This window comes from Seriola lalandi, unplaced genomic scaffold (assembly GCF_002814215.2).
Source record: "Seriola lalandi dorsalis isolate HSWRI2012SDOR001 ecotype SW California unplaced genomic scaffold, Sedor1 jcf7180002054519, whole genome shotgun sequence".
NCBI classification, from domain to species: Eukaryota; Metazoa; Chordata; class Actinopteri; order Carangiformes; family Carangidae; genus Seriola; species Seriola lalandi.
The window spans coordinates 2,511,789-2,528,391 of record NW_019525072.1 but is presented as its reverse complement, the minus strand read 5'-3'; the positions used below and the strand labels follow the sequence as shown (position 1 = coordinate 2,528,391).

General features: G+C 41.0%; 1 protein-coding gene across 1 annotated transcript in view; it reads right to left on the bottom strand.

Moving 5' to 3' along the window:
• cacng2a (calcium channel, voltage-dependent, gamma subunit 2a) overlaps positions 1-16,603 on the bottom strand; it is a 69,325-nt gene that overhangs the window by 9,504 nt on the left and 43,218 nt on the right. The window contains exon 2 of the mRNA XM_023413713.2: positions 13,992-14,075. Coding sequence (XP_023269481.1) covers positions 13,992-14,075 — 84 coding nt within the window. The remainder of the gene's footprint in view (positions 1-13,991; positions 14,076-16,603) is intronic.

Sequence of the window (16,603 nt, the reverse complement as noted above, 5' to 3'; positions counted from 1 at the left end):
ATAGCTAACAGCTAAGCAAACATCACTGGGCACGGCAGCCTAAGATTTCTGTTAGTGTTAAGTTTGCCAAATGTATCGATAATTCCTCATCTTCAAATGCTTTTCTATTGTAAAAATGAAAATACAAACACCAAGTATAAATCTAACCACTGCGTTGCTTCTCCGAGGATGTATGCACAGTATGTAAGGGAACAACAACCTATTCAAGGGTCACACTAAAATTTGAATTACATTGCATGTTAAAAATCACTGTTTTAAAACAAGTCAACTGGAAACATTAAAAAGTCAACCAGAGACTTTTTCAGCATTAGCCAAAGATAGCTGCCTACAGCTGATAAGATTTATTAGCAAAAGTTGTACTTTCAGGTGGCAAAATCCACAGTCATTGGCTAGAAATTAGAAGCCTATTCTTGTTTAATATGCCAGAACAGAACGATTCACAGACAAGAACTAACGGGTGGGGGATACAAAATGGCCAGACTTTTCTGAATTTACATTAAATTTTCACCAACAGAATCATGTTGTCTGCAATTTCATCCTAAGTGAAGTCCCAGTGAGATATATGTATAGTATAAATCACTGCAAGTTGCACCAAAACAATGTTAGCCCTATTCAAATGAAACAAAAATGATGCTTTTCTCAACTTTGATTTCTATTTATTCTGGTTGGTGGCTGTCTGCCTCATGATGATTGGCACTTTTTCTATTTACCACCACTATCACTGGTTGTTTTCCTGTCAGTAGCCGAAATGAGAATTGGCACATAAGTTTACTTACTCCAGATGGAGGAAATCTCATCTACTTTTTTTTTATTGAGCAAGAACTCTGAATATTGTCACTATTTGGTTTGGTCTGATCCTTCGTATACACATGTTGGAAGAAGCGAAGTGAAGAATAATGAGCCACACATTCATTTTCCCAGTGATTGAGTTACACTGGCTGCATTTAGCCCTTTCTCCAGGTCTGCACAGTATGAGGGCATGTACCCAAAGGCAGCGCCGCACTCTGCCCGTCCTGGTGGTGGCTGCACCAGGACGGGAGTTGTAGTAATGGGTGATGGAGGCCGGTTGGCCCCGCCTGGCCCTACCGTCCTGCCAGCATGCGTGCCAACCTGCTCACAGACACACAGGCTGAAAGCAGATACTGTGTGTACTGTATTGATTGGCGCGGCTGCAGCTCAGGCTGGTGTCCGAGCGCTGGCACTCTTCAGTGCTGGCTGACAAACAACTTAATGAGACTATCATCCATGCAGGCCCACGGTTGCTGGGTTTCTATAGCAGCTAGTCCTCCTCATCACTGCGGTGGCTTCATTCATGCAACCAAATGGTAAATAACCTGAATTTTTAGAGGCATCTGAGCAGCTCTGTGTCAGATCTGAGGATGCAGCTGATCAGCTTCATGCTCTGCAACTGAAACTCACACTGAGTGGCAGTTGCTTTAATTTAGTTAGCTTTATAGAGTATCAGAAAACAAACGCATGAAGGAGACAATCCACTAAACTCTAATCTACGACATCTACCTTTCATCTCATATTCATCTTGAAGTATGGACTCACATCAAATGCAGAATCTTTATAGAGATATTGCTTTTTTTAAAATTTCATTGCTTACTGTAGCTACATTTCTGGGCACAAAATTATATGAAATGTAAATGTAACTAATTATGTGTCTTCTGCATCAGTGATAATTTAGTTGTGTCTCATTAAAGAGAATGGTATTTAGTATTTGATATTTTGTAAGTAATTTAGGATTTTGTAAAGACCTGTTTTTACTTTGACATTACAGAGCCTTTTCCTGTACTTGTACTATAGTCACCAGTTACCTTTAAGATACTTAATAACATATAATATTCTAAAACACCATTCATTTTTAAAGATTAAACCAACCTTTTAAGCTTATGGCTCATTACAAAATAAAACAAATTGTGGCCCTTTGTGCTCCCTTAAAAAGTATGTGATAAACCATCATTTATCCGAACGTTCTTTTTCTAACATTTTTAAACTAGCTCAACCTCGAGCAGCTACAACAGTAACAGGCTGCTTACGCACGGAAGAATGGAGATGCATAAATTACTAAATCATGCCCTTGAATACCAGACTATAAAATTTTCCATTACAAATTATGCATTCAAAAATTAGTGTAAAGTATAAGAGTATGCAAATAAAATGTACTAATAGTATAGTAGTCCTAAAGTAGTAAAAGTAGTCCTTACGCAGCATGGCCCCAGCCAGTGTCATATTACTATATTATTGGATCATTACTGTTGGTGTATTAATATATAAGTGGCACTAAAGGGTATAGTAAGTCAAGGTAGAGCTAATTTGAACTGTTTTATATACAGTTGGGTTCTTTATAAGGCATCATAGTTTACAAACCGTTCATTGTGTTTGAAATCTTAATCTGAAAAATAACTAACTAGTGGCCTAACGAGCTGCCTGATAGTGAAAAGAACAATATCTCCCTCTGAAACGTGATGGAGTTAAAGTATAAAGTAGCTTAAAATGGAAATACTTGAGTGAAGTACAAATACCTCAAAGTCATATCTGAGTAAATGTAGTTAGTTACTTTTCACTAGTGCTGTTACAATACAAGAATTATGGTGTACCCATTTTTCTGCAAATTGTATCTTGTGCCCCATCTCTCTAAACACAACTGACATCTGTTAAACTGCATACAAATAACATGGTACATGTGTACATGTGAACTAACATGCACATCGTCCTCTTTACAAAGGCATCTCTTTGCACCTTCTATCCGTTCTCTCTTTCTCTCTCTCTTTCATTGACAGGGTTGAGAGGAAATTAGCATTGGCTCTTAATCAGCCTCCCCCAGCCCTGAATGTGCTGATGTGCAGGACAGGGTCATGCTAATCAGGTGCCTCAGCTCCCAGGCACATTGATTTAATACTACAAACGCTTATTAATCCCCTCTACACCGCCTCCTCCTCCTCCTCTTCCTCAATACTGAGCCCTTGCACCGTCCTCGTCCTGACCAAGAGGCTTGTTGCCCCCATCAACCCCGGCATCAAACATCCACAAACATCTTTGAAACAGAAAAGCGGTGGTAGTGGCCACAAACTGTTAAAATACACAGTGTGAAACAATGTGTATTAAGACTGGAAATTAGCTTTGCTGGCTAAAATCAAAATTTGCAACAATGCTTGCGCAGCTCGCAGCCTGTATCTAAGAGCTTATGTGCCTCAATAACACATCTTGCAGGCAGAATGCAATGTGACTTGAATGGATTAGTTAATAAAGGCAGATTTCACTCACTGGCATTTATAAATGAGCACAAGAGTAAAAGCTGAGAGGTTCAGATGTGACATTTAAGACACCTCTGGGAACTTAATGAGTTATTTTGTGTCCCATTGCTTGTGTTTGTACTAGTTGTGTTATCTAGGTTGTTGCCTTTTTCCTCCCTCATCTTCATCTTCATGATAATGTTGGGATTCGTTCTTTAAACAAGAATAAATGATTTCAGCTGCACAATTATTCAGTGCTGAGAGTAAAGCTGAAATGATGAGATGAATAATTGATTAGTCATTTGACAGATTTTGGGGAATCCATTAAACATTAAAGTAACTTTTTTAAGCAAAAGCATAAGAAAATTAAGAAGTTGTGACTTCTGTGTGAATATTTGCTGGTTTTCTTAGTCCTGTGTTATAGTATATTGAATACTTGGATTGTCGGATGGACAAAACAACCGATTTGAAGACACCACATCGGTCCCTGGTGAACTGGGTATGCTTCACCTTTTTCACATTTTATAGACTAAACAATTAACGGAGAACAGAAATGACAGATTAATTAATAATGTAAATAATTGTTACTTGAGCCCTAGTTGAGAATGAGAGAGCAAATATCTAATGTATCTGCAAAAGCTTGTGGCTGTTAATCTGTAAAATGACAACTGTTTTAAACTAAAACAGTTTCAGCCTCCTGGAGACATTCATTTCTACGCAGGTTCATACATTTCTGATCGGGTCTATCCACTCAGTATTTCCAGCACTAAGTTCAGGTCCCTTTAAATATAAAAAAAGTCCCACTCAGAACCTTTCCAGCAGAAATGTATTAATGTGTAATCTGTAATTGTCTGTACTGGCTGCAAAGAGGTCTGCAGGATGCCCCCTCAAACAAACAAAACTAATATGCTCCAAACTTTCTAATCACACATTTTAAATCTCTTGATTTAACACTCACACACACACACACACACACACACACACACACATACACACATACATACACACACACACACACACACACACACACACACACACACACACACACACACACACACACACACTTCCTGCAGAACACAGTCACAAACATCAGAATGACGTAAATCAGGGTTTCTGCAGCTTCACAAAGTTAAATTTATGACTCTTTATTACTACATAGAATCCCATAGCACTATAACACTGTATCCACCAGTATGTAACAACAATCACCTCTGCCACGTTACGTTTGTTTGTTAATTTGTCAGCAAGATAATAATAAAAGTACTGAACCACTTTGCACCAAACTTGCTGGAGAAGAACCTTTTAAATTTTAGTGCTGATCTGGTTGAAGGGGAGGATCCGTCACTTTCTTTAACACTGTAAGAATTTTTGACATTTTCATCAATTTCTCAAGAAATAATTTTTGGATCTTGATGTAAAAAATCAAACATACTCATGGTGTTGACATCGATGTACAATATGGTGCAGATCCAGAAAATAATCTGTATTTGACATACACGTGTACGACGCGGAGGTATGCCCTCTACTGAGTGATATTCTAGTACCCAATGATATCATTCAATTAACATGACCTGGACCTCGGTAAGCAGCAGAAAACGGATGTACGGATTAATCAATGCAAAATGATTCATTCATTGAAGATTATCTAAATTTTTGCTACAGGTGTTATGATGTTAACTGCTCCCAAAAAATAATCCTCCTGCAGCACAATCCACTGTCGCAACAATCCCACTTCTGTGGGTAACGTCTCCCAACAGTTAATAATCTGACACAAAATCATTTTATAAATAACACTGCTCCTACAGCAGGCAAGAGAAATTATTTATGACTTTTTTTTTTATTAAATTGAAGACTTGTTAATACCTTCTAAGGCCTTTTTTGAAGAAATTAAATTCAAAGCTTTTTCTGACTTCTCAAGACCAGTAGATACACTAGTGAATGTGTAGGTGTACATGGATTATCTCTGCACATACAAACCCAGTAGTCCACTGAATACTGCTCTGTCATTTTAACATCACACACACACACACACACACACACACACACACACACACACACACACACGCAGTCGGGTCAGTGGAACACTGTAAAAGAACTCCCTCACACTGAAATCACTTCACATGACAGGCCCGCTCAGACAATTAAAGTTCCCTCCACACAACACATTTCAATTACTGTAATTACCCTCCACTCCACTGCTGATGTCCCCACAGATCACGCTGGAACGTCTGCATGACAGCACTCGCTGCCAGAGCTTAGCATGGCCAACATCACACATCAGCGGGGAAGTAAACGCCACACTGAGCTGCTTTAACAAAACTACACTGACGTGAGTTATTAAAATAAGAGGGTGACGTGATTATGAAACAAACAGGATCATGTTGCTCAACAATGACCGTAAATATTTATTTTTCACATGAAATCGGTATGACCTCTTGGAATATAGTATATTAAATTGCACTAATGGAGGTGCGATATGGACCAGAAGTTATTTGTGATGATGTCTAGAGCATGATATTGTGCAATTTAATGTCTATATTATTATCACCTCACATAGTATTAAATCAGATTTATCCTAGTGAATCAATTTTTGTTTGTGATTTACAAAACAAAACTGGATAATTTTCAAACAATTAATAATTAATAATAATTAATTTTCTCAAACATTAAAGACTATTAAAACTAAAGCCAAACATTTTTTGATTATTGTCCAGCCCTGGAGAGAAGTATTTGTTTGCAAAGGATTTTTTTTTTCCTTTTACATAATTTATAATTAATGTTTCCTGCAAATAATCATTTGAAAAGTAAATGCATGAATCTTTAGTTTTAATTCGAAGGGAAAAGGAGGCGTTTTGAGCAATGCTCTTAAAAACTAATTTTTTTCAGCACTGCCTCAGTGCACTGTGCAGTAGTAGGTGGTAGAGCCCCTAATAATTTAATGAGTTAGTCTTTTTTGCTGGTTTTACTTTGCATTTCACAATCTGTCATTGTGGCGAATTATTTTGATCACCCAGGTTACACAAACTCCAGCCTGTCCAGGACATCTAGTCCTCAATTTTCCTAACAGGAAGAGGAACCAATGGGGTGTTTGAGCCACGAGCGTGAGACTGATGGTTGCTTCAGTTCCACCGTCAGCAGCAGCTTCTGGTTCTTTCATCGGTCACAGGCCCATCATGGATTCAGCTCGACTGTGCACCGCAAGTCTTGTTTTCTGACCTTTATTAACTTCCACATTAGTCAGCATAGTGATTTATATAATAAGAAGCAACGTGTGTTAAGTATTTGTTGTTGTGAGGCAGTGTATCTATCCTGTAGAGCCCACCAGGTTTTGGGAGATAGATGTACCTGCTGCTGCTGCTGCTGCTGCAGTGTTTATAGACCCATGTTGTGTCCCACCCTTGGGGAAGAGTTGCATGCAGAAGGAACAATCCATTTTCTTGATATCTGGTATATTGATAAAAGTTTGTATCCTGATGTTAGTTTTGTTTCTGTTGGCTGTTTCATTTTAAACATTTTGTTTCTGTTCTGAAACAGATTAAACCACAGTGAGTGATGTTCAGGACACTCAGGAACACGGCACTCCTGCATGTCCCTGCTGTGCACATCCACTTGTGGAGGGAGTAGCACTGCAACAAGGAGTGGCTGGAACCAGGTACAACATACCATGTACAGCATGTGGCTGGTCCAGTGCAGTTTACATCCATGTCTGTCCAGACATACATTATCTCAAGGGTTAAGTCAAGACCTTACAATATAATAGAAAAACCCAACATTTCCCACAGTGAACGAGCACTTGGCAGCAGTGTAGAGGAAAAACTGTTGATGGTTGACTGTTATAGTGAAAATAATAGTAACACCCAGAGGTGTGATGGTAGCAGCCCCAATTAATATACATATTTATAGAGTGAAGTCTTTTAAGGAATTTAATAAAAGTGTATTTGCAGAACATTACAATGTCACAGTGAAGTTGACCTTTGACCCTTTGGATATAAAAATGTCATCACATCATCATTTTATCCATTAGACATTTGTATGAAATTTTGTCAGAAGTAGCGTATGAATTTGTATGAGTTACGGCCAATAATGTGTTTTGTGAGGTCACAGTGACCTTTGACCTTTGACCATCAAACTCTAATCAGTCCAAGTGAATGTTTGTGCGTTCGCTAGAATGGGACGGACGAGCCAAAAACATGACAAAGCTGTCACCGGCGCGGACCCATAAAAAATCTAGTTGAAATTGTTCAAATTTTTTCTAAACGTCTTCTACAGTGAACGAAAACACAAAATATTTTTCTATAAAATGTGTGAATGTGAGGCTTTACTTCACAGTCTGTGACCTAGAATTATGCTCACAAAGCACATTTCCATGATGAATCTCATACAGAATTCATCACTGGGCCATACATCGCGTACACCAGTTGTTTCATCTTTATGTTGTAGCAGCTGGAGGTCATTTAGCTTTTGATTGCATGTAGATCAGCGTTCCCTCTGGCTTGCAACAATAAAACTGTTCCTATTCTGCTATGTATTGCATAAAAAGCCCACAAACTGTCAAACCTGACTCCTTACTGCTTTATGTTTGGAGATAAAAAGGACACAAGTATATAATTTGCCGTTTTCTCTCGCAGCGGTGGGAATTTTCAGGCTGTTAAGGCTCACAACTTATGAATAAATGTGAGTATGTAAAACTGAAGTGAGAGGGTGCAGCTGTCTTTTGATGATGCCCCAGTGACAGCCGAACACTGCTGCTCGTCCTGTATTTTCTAATCTCGCTTTAATATGAGGACACACTCTCTCACCTCTGTGTTTTACAAGCTGTGCTGCCTCTATATTCGCCGTTAATAAGATATAAAGTTAGAGTGCTATCACTCACTCGGTCAACCAGGACAAAAATGATTGGCTTTTAATTTATTGGGCCATGTCTGTGTGCTGTGTGTGTTTTTTATCAGTCGATGGATTCCTTATTTGTTACCTTGGATACTGCGAGAAGTACAGGACGCTCAATGTCACGGCGACCAACTGCTAAACCAAACACCGGGGCACAAGATGGATTTTAACGTCATCACCAAGATTTAAAACATGGTCTACCTTTCTGATAACCTCATCTCAGCCCATGCGATCACGTAAAAGCTCTATGGTGAAGCCCTGCCCTTCCTCTCTCTCCACCCACACACACACCCACACACACACTATTGTATACAAACTGGTACTAGAGACTATGCACTGGTTGACAAGCCGGGTTGATGCCACCCCCTGCTCTGCCCTACAAGCCCCTGCGTGTCCTGCCCCAGACCCATTGATTTTATCTGTCAACGCCAAAGCCAGTTCAGGCTGGCGTCCAGTCTGCCGCAACGCCTGAGGGTGACACAGGCTGTGACAGGCCTGCCCTTCTGTCATCAATGTCAGCGAATAATCTCAGATCAACGCATGCAAACACCAGAGGCGGGGAGTAACACTGGCTTGGGGCAAAAACACAAAATATTCATATGAAAGTTAATTGAGGGGGTAAAAGTGGCCAAATAGGAATATTTCATTTTTGCATCATAATTCTGATACATTCACATGCTGGAAACTACCTGCCTGTGAGTCCCATTAAATTAATGGTAGGAGACCAATGCTGTGCTCTAATTCTATACTATTGAATTAGGGTTACATCATGAGTTAAATGTACTTGAAGGCAATAAGGCAGAGCAACTCAAAGTTCTTAGCTCTGTTTTTGGTCTCCACCAGCTCCTGAGGGAAATGTCTGTCTCTTTAGCTGCTAAATGCTCCATTATGTTCACCAGCTGGGCTTTCACTGTATCTGTCTGCTGTTTGCTGCCGAGCAGGTAGAGTATAAAGGGTTTTCACAGCTTTTTTGCTGAAAACAAACAGCACTATGACAGCAGTGAGAGTGGACCAAAACATAAAAGTCGTGGGCAGAGAGAGGCTAAAATGGGGAACTGCAGAGTCATGTGACGATTCTCTGTGCGTTCATCACAAGAGCGACATACCAGTTGTCATGTGATCCATTGTTTAGATCAAAATATTGATTATAGCTGTTTTAAATTACTAATGGTATTGTGAAATAGCAAACAGACTGACAGTGACGCTGAGCACCAATTTCTTGAACATTTACCACCAAAACAGTGTTAGTATCAGCATTAGAAACTAGACTTTGCTTTATAGGTATAGCCTGTGGTATGAAACTGGGACACACTGCATGATTGGGGGATTCCAGTGGGCTGCTGGGTGGGAAAAACAAAGCAGTTGTTGATGTGAAAACAAGCAAATATGGGATGCAGCTTGAAGCAGTAGACAATGTTGTGCCCTGGAGTAAGAGAAAATGCCAAACCCACACGGGCCTTAATGAAAACCATAAAAATATTAAATGATTAAATGAATCAGCAGTGGAATGATGGTCTTGTTGGGAATAGAAGACAGAAAGTGGCATCATTGTACTCTGTACTCTGCTGATTACTTTCTTGATTGAACAATTAATTGTGTGGTGTATGATATGTCAGAAAATAGCAACAAATTACACATTATACAATTTCCTAAAGTACAAAGTGAATTATCAGATTTCTTATTCTGACTGACACATAAAACACAGACAAGAAGCAAAATCTCATATTAGAGAACCAGTTGAACCAATGAATGACCTGAACGATCAATCGATTATCAAAACAGTTGATTATTTTTCAGTGGATTAGTTCATCAATGAATTTGTCAATCCACAGAAAATTAATCAGCAACGATTTAAATAATCAATTCTGTTAATTTTTAAAGCAAAAAATGCCAAAAATTCTCTTGTTCCAGCTTCTCAAATGTGAGAATTTGTGCCTTTTCTGTTTTTTTTCACCGTAAATATTTGGGTTTGTCAGAATAAAACATCACCTGACATTCAATAGACCTAATGATAAATTAAGAAAATAATAGGAAGATTAATCTATTGATAAAATAATCAGTAGCTGAAGGCTAAGACTAATCGATTAATTGACTAATTATTTCAACCCTATAATGTATTATTTGATAGTTTGAAAAAATTGGAACCGTAGAAGAAGTAAAATACTCCCTGTAACCCACAGGAGATTTTCCTACACCAGCAGCATCCATATGAATCAGACACACACTTCTCTGCTCCCCTCACTGATCTTCCTCTCTCTACATTACACTGATTTTATGTCTTTCAGTTTAGTATTAGTAGCTTGCATAACTGGGCGTCTTCTTCCCCTCTTTCTTCTCTCTCAGCTGCTTAGCGCCCAGTAGAGCAGTGGATGATGGGAGCTCCGACACGGCATGATCTAAAAACCCACTGGCGCTTTAGTGTGCCTCAGCTGGCTTATATAACCCCGTGTGGATGTGCAAACTGCCTTGCTATTGGGAGAGCTGAGGACTCACACACACACACAGAGGCTACTGATATGTGGTGTGTTTATATGGGTTTGTGTGTGTGTGTGTGTGTGTGTGTGTGTGTGTGTGTGTGTGTGTGTGCGTGTGCGTGTGTGTGTGTATGAGGACAGCAGAGCAGTGTGTGAGTGTTTGTGTGATGAAGCGGGGGTGCATGTTTAGGAGAATATAGTCAGATTTGTCTGTTTTCTGCTCAGCAACCACGGCACCAAATATCTCCCTCCTTTTCCCTACGCTGTCTGGTGACCGGTGTGTCCCCTTGATTTTGGACCGGCAAGCTCCCCACGTGATGTCACTTCCGCTGGGCCTTCACCTGAAATGACATCACTTCTGTTGCATAACTATCCCCCTCTTCCTCGCCTGCATATGAGAGCGGAGGAAGCTTTTCTCCGTCTCTGGCTACCCAGAGGCGCCGTGAAACTCCTCATTATGGAAATACCAGGTGTGTGTCCATGAAATGGGAATGGGCAGGTTTAAAAATACATCACCAGGGTTTAATACACTCACCGAGATGCTGTGTCCCCTATGACCTCTCCATGCACCCAGAAAAATCACTCTCACATGTTCAAACAGCGTCATGCTCTGAATCATCACAACCCTCTTTGTAGACAGAGACGTGACAATAGGTACTGTGCAGCTCCTGACATGAAATATTACGGGTGTGAGGGTGAAGAGAGAGAAAGAGAGACAGCGATCGAGAGAGGCCTGACCTATATAAGAAGGAGGCTGAAATATTTATGGATGTGAGTGTCCTAATTGGCAAGCCACTGGGAGCACTGCGGCCTTCTCCTCCAATCACAGCCTGGGAAGAGGTTAACACACACTCACACACTCGCGCAGATGAGCGTCGGTGGTCCGAGGGCCAGAGCGTGGCCCCTGTCCCGCGCCCCTGTCATCCCCAGCCTGAGAGACGCCTCGTTATAAGACTGATCAGCCCTCACCGAGGTGCCGGCATTGTTAGAATCATTACCAGAGCTGTTATCATAAGCGTTCTCCGTGGCACATACGGACGGGAACAACCGCTCAGAGCGCTAAGTCAAACACAACCTAATTGGCTGGGCTTAATCTCCAGCACTGGCACGCACTGCTCGGCTCTCCGAGAGGCCTCAATTACCGTCCCCGCTGATGGAGACAAGGAGACGGACACTTTCTGACTTCTAGTTTCAAACCAGTGCAGACTGTAGGAGGGAGGGGTGGGGTGGGAGGAGGTGTGTGTGTACCACATCAGGGGTCAAAACAGGGACAAGTAGAATTAAATAATATGTCTTTTAGTGTAAAATCTCGTCATTGTGTTTCCCTGTTGAGCTGCTGTGGATTGGAGTGGATGGAAGTAAAAAACAATGTCATTTTGGTGGATACTCACTTGATTTGTCTGACTCACATATAAACTTTTTATCATTAGAGGAATGATTACAGCTAGAATAACTGTCGCATTGTTGGGCACCTTATTATTGTTTTAAGACAGACCTGAAAACCATCCTTTAAACACCTCACATGTCACATATGGTGTATTTAAAACACGTAGAAATAGAAAAAGAGACATTATGGTCCCTCCAGATGTCCACACACTCTCCAACTCTTAACAAACCAGGAATTCCCCAACTTACATTGAAGCAGCAGCTAACATCAGCATGCCAGCTAAGAACCCTCCAGCTAACTCCTGGCTGACCCCCAACACACACACACACACACACACACACACACACACACACACACACACACACACACACACACACACACTTGAAATATCAGAGCAGTATTGTGATTATAGCTGTGATGTAATGACTGACTTTCAGTCCCTCACACTAGGCTGCTTGTTACTGTACTGTGTTACTGCCCAGCACTGATTATAATGAAAAGTACCATTTATATACTATATTTCCACAGTATATAGACTGTCAACAGGTATTGAATTCAAGCAGAAGTAATATTACAGTTCTACATGTGTCCATGGAAACTTTTCAATATGGACATGATCCACAAACCAATGGTTTTCTAATGCAGTGATCCAAAAAAGTTTCTTATCAAAGCTGTTTGAGCAGATTGCCACAAGAGAAAAGATGTCCAAAGCAAAAAAGAAAATCCCACTAACTGGACCACAACAACAGAACTATAAGCTACATTTTAATTCTTGTCCCTCCAAACACGGACAGATTATGAGACAGTGGGCCCCTGGGCACAGACATTTAAAAAGCCCCCAACCTTCTGACAGAGCGAGAGCCAAATATTCAAAGACACACGTTGTTTTGTTTATCTTTGTTGTCATCTTGCGTCTCTTTGTGGTGGTTTGCGGTTGCTTGACTTCCCAAAATGACATTAGCTGTTCACTTCAAACCCCAGGATCATTTGGGCCCCTGTGCCTCTGTCCACCGGGCCTGTCCCTTCCCAGCCATGCCTCCAAATTAAAACTAAAGTAAAAAAAATAAAAGTATATTCACTGATGACTCAAAATGTGCAAGTATGTGAAATAAAGATAATATTTGCAGTTATTCCCACCCCATGCTTGAGTACCATTATTTATATCCTGTATATTTCTGTGTTACTGTTTATTGCACAACAGTGGAGCAGAGCTGTAACCATAGAAACATTTTTAGCTTGCATCTGTTGCTACACTGTGACAGTGACCATAGAAACGGCTGTCTCCAGCATCAATTGGCTACACTATCCCACCAACAAAAATGAGGATTACCATTCATTGACCACTGATGAAAAGTATCAGGCCTGTGACCAAAACATAAAATATTGGAAAACAACATCTGTTTTCAGCACAAGATGTTGCTGTTTAACCAGGTGACTCGATGACCGTGGAGTGATACAAACAGGAGTCTAACTCACAAACAACAGGTCTCACACATTAACTGGCCAGTTAGAGGAGAGTATTGAGCTAACCATACTAACACTACATCATGAGCTCCAAGTCATTGTTGTGATTTTTAGGATTAGCAGGCAAATCAGTTTGACAAGCATCTCTGTCTTGCTTGCACAAAGGAAAAGAGAGCAGAAATCAATGGGCTGTGTTTACAGGGTACACAGCCGACTGTAACACTGCACGTTATGTTACACACAGCCAAGCAGTAAAAACAGACGAGCTGCTTGGCAGGGCTCAGCCTGGCCAGCCTCGTGCTAAAAGCAGACAGAGACAGCAGTGACACACGGGCCAAGAGCAGTTACTGGCACTGCGCTCCAGTCTGAGACGGAGCAAAAAGTGGGACACATTTCAAAAATATTCTGAGTAAATGTCAAGAGAACATGCGAAGGAAGGATTGGTGTGATTTTTCTTTGTGGTCACTTCTAAGTTTAAAAAAAAAAAAAGACCATCACAATCTAACACGCATAGTTTTTCAATGTGCACTAGATACTCACGTAAGAAGTACTCAGATGGGTCCGCTTCATAATCTGTTTCCTCAGGAAAGTGGTCTATCTGTTTACACATCCCTTTGAAGTTTCCTGTTGGGAAAAACAGAGAAAGAGTTCAGTAGAGTTCATACAAGAAGAAACCAACCAGGCAAACTGCTGATCTGCAAACCTTTATTTTTTAGAGCTGACATGATTAGTTGATTAATCAGTTACTGCCTCTGTATGAATTGATTAACACAACAGACACAAAACAATGAAAAAGACAAAATGAGCACAAAAAGGCACAAAAACCCAGAGACGTAGTCGTCAATGGTTCCAGTTCCTCAATTTTCTGGTTTTGTTTGTCTTTTTTAAATAAAAAGACAAGACAAAGACAAGTGTTTTTGGCTTTTGGACTTTTCGGACAAAACAAGTAATTTCAAGATGTCATTTTTTTGAAAAAATAATTAGTAGATTAATCAGTAATATAAAAAATATGTTTGATGCAGCTCTATATCTTTTAATAACTCACAAAACATATAAGACAGTTTGCAGTTTCATTCATTCTCAGCACAGATATCATTGGACCCTTTTCTGTGGTCGTGGCTCTCACACAGACCAGAAGATGCTCTTCAGAAAGCGGACCCGAGCACCAGGCCTCTCCGGCAGCAGGTGGCGGCTTGTAAACAAGAGCAGTGCAGCTGGTGCGACCTGGAGCCGCTCCAACTGCTGTGCACAGGGAACCTCATCTCTTAATGCTTGTTCATTTGGCTGACACCTCGCTGTCCAGCTACTCTGTCCATCCAGGAAGCAGCAAGACGGCTTCCCTCCCACTTCCTCCTGTCTGCTCTCTTCTATCTGCAGCCCCTCAAAGGAGTTTTGGCATTGATGAGGTCACTCAAGGTTGCGTGGTGGGGGAGGCGCCCATAAGGCAGCCATTAAGGCGACCTGCTGCTGCAGTGAGCAGGCAGATGCCTGGGCGTTTGATTGGACCAGATTAGCGTTTCATTAACTTCTTCATCTCCTCTCCCTCCAGTGTCCCTCTAATTAGGTGAACAGGTGTTGGTTACCATGGTGCCAGGTGTTGCCTAGGAGGTCTTGGCAGCAAGGCATGATGGGCACAGCGGGGTGCGGTTATTAGTTTGTGAACGGCCCACATGCAGTGGAGAGAGAGGGACCCCCTCGGTGATGATCACTCAGACATTAGAGACAGTGTCACCTCAAAAAAAAGAGCCATCAAAGCGTCGTCGGCCTGCTCTCCCACATGCGTACAGTGTTTGTGTTGGAGCTACCTGCCGGCTGGCAATCGCCGCCGTCTGTTAAGAGATTCAGCTCAGGATGGATGGATTTAGATCGGAGAATGTTTGTTTTGATCATCACTGGTCGAGTTTCCGTCCAAATGCAACGCAAATTTTAACAGAATTAGTAAAACCAGTGGTAAAAGAAAATGACAATTTAAGTGAGTGTCCATCCACTACTATTGAAAATTATTGGTTGGTTCATTAAAATAAACAGGTAGTGGCACCAATAATAAGGCCATTAAACCATTGCATAAGAAGGGGGAGCAACAAGATGATGCAAATCAAAAGACGCCAGTTAAAGCTCAAACAAACAAAAATGATTTCTGTTCCATCACTTACCACAGAACTGACTTTTTAGTTTTTTCTGTGAAAGCTTGAGTGATGAAGTCATGAAGTCTTTCTATTGCACTTATATTAATACATAATAATAGTTTATATTAATACAGCAACTTTTCCACCTGAGCCAAGTGTAAAAACAAATGTTTTTTATCTGTATATTGAAAATGTGCATAAAAACAGTTGCATGGAAACAGACGTCACAGGCTTCAATCCAGGAAACGATTCAGTGCAACTGTGGGACCTGAAAAACCCACTAATCCTCGGTGGAGACAATCCAGTGCACCACTGCTCTCTCCCGCTGTCTCAGCTCTGGCCCATAATCAAAAAACACTTATCAATTTTCATCAACAGGTTCTGTGGCAATTAGGACTAGAGACAGGGGGGGAGATAAAGAGAGAGAGAAGCAGGGAGAAAGAAAATGTAATGGGAACGGGAAGGGGAGATAAATATAGGAAGGGCAGGGAACAGAGAGGTTTTGAAGGACAGAGAGGGAAGATGGAGTGGGAGGTGGAATACATCAAGTTTGAGTGTCACAGTTTAGGCCTCAGTAATTGCTGAGCCATGAAAAAGCCCTCCAGAGTTTAACGGACCTGCACGGTTTTGAACTTGATGCTCTGATATATGACATGAAGTTCCTATTTTGGTGGAAGACTGGAGATTAGGATTGAGTTTATTCCAATCAGCTGGAAGGTGATCTCTACAGGTAATCCTCAGAAGCTGTGCTGGAGAAGCTTCGGCACCGAGCTGTAGCACCTCAGCTTTTAGAAGTGAGCTGGTGCATACTGTAGGTGTAACCCCGCCGCCTCCTGCAACTACTCCCTCAGGCTGATGCTGGAAATAACAATATGCTCCTCTTCAACTTGCCCGCTCAAATAAGCTTTAAATAAGTAGCATTTCTAGAAGAGGAGAAGGGGGGGGGGGGCACACACTCGTGCCTCCTCTCATCAGAAAGATGACTTGTGTTTACATACGACTACATTGCAAGCTCCCAGTGGAGCT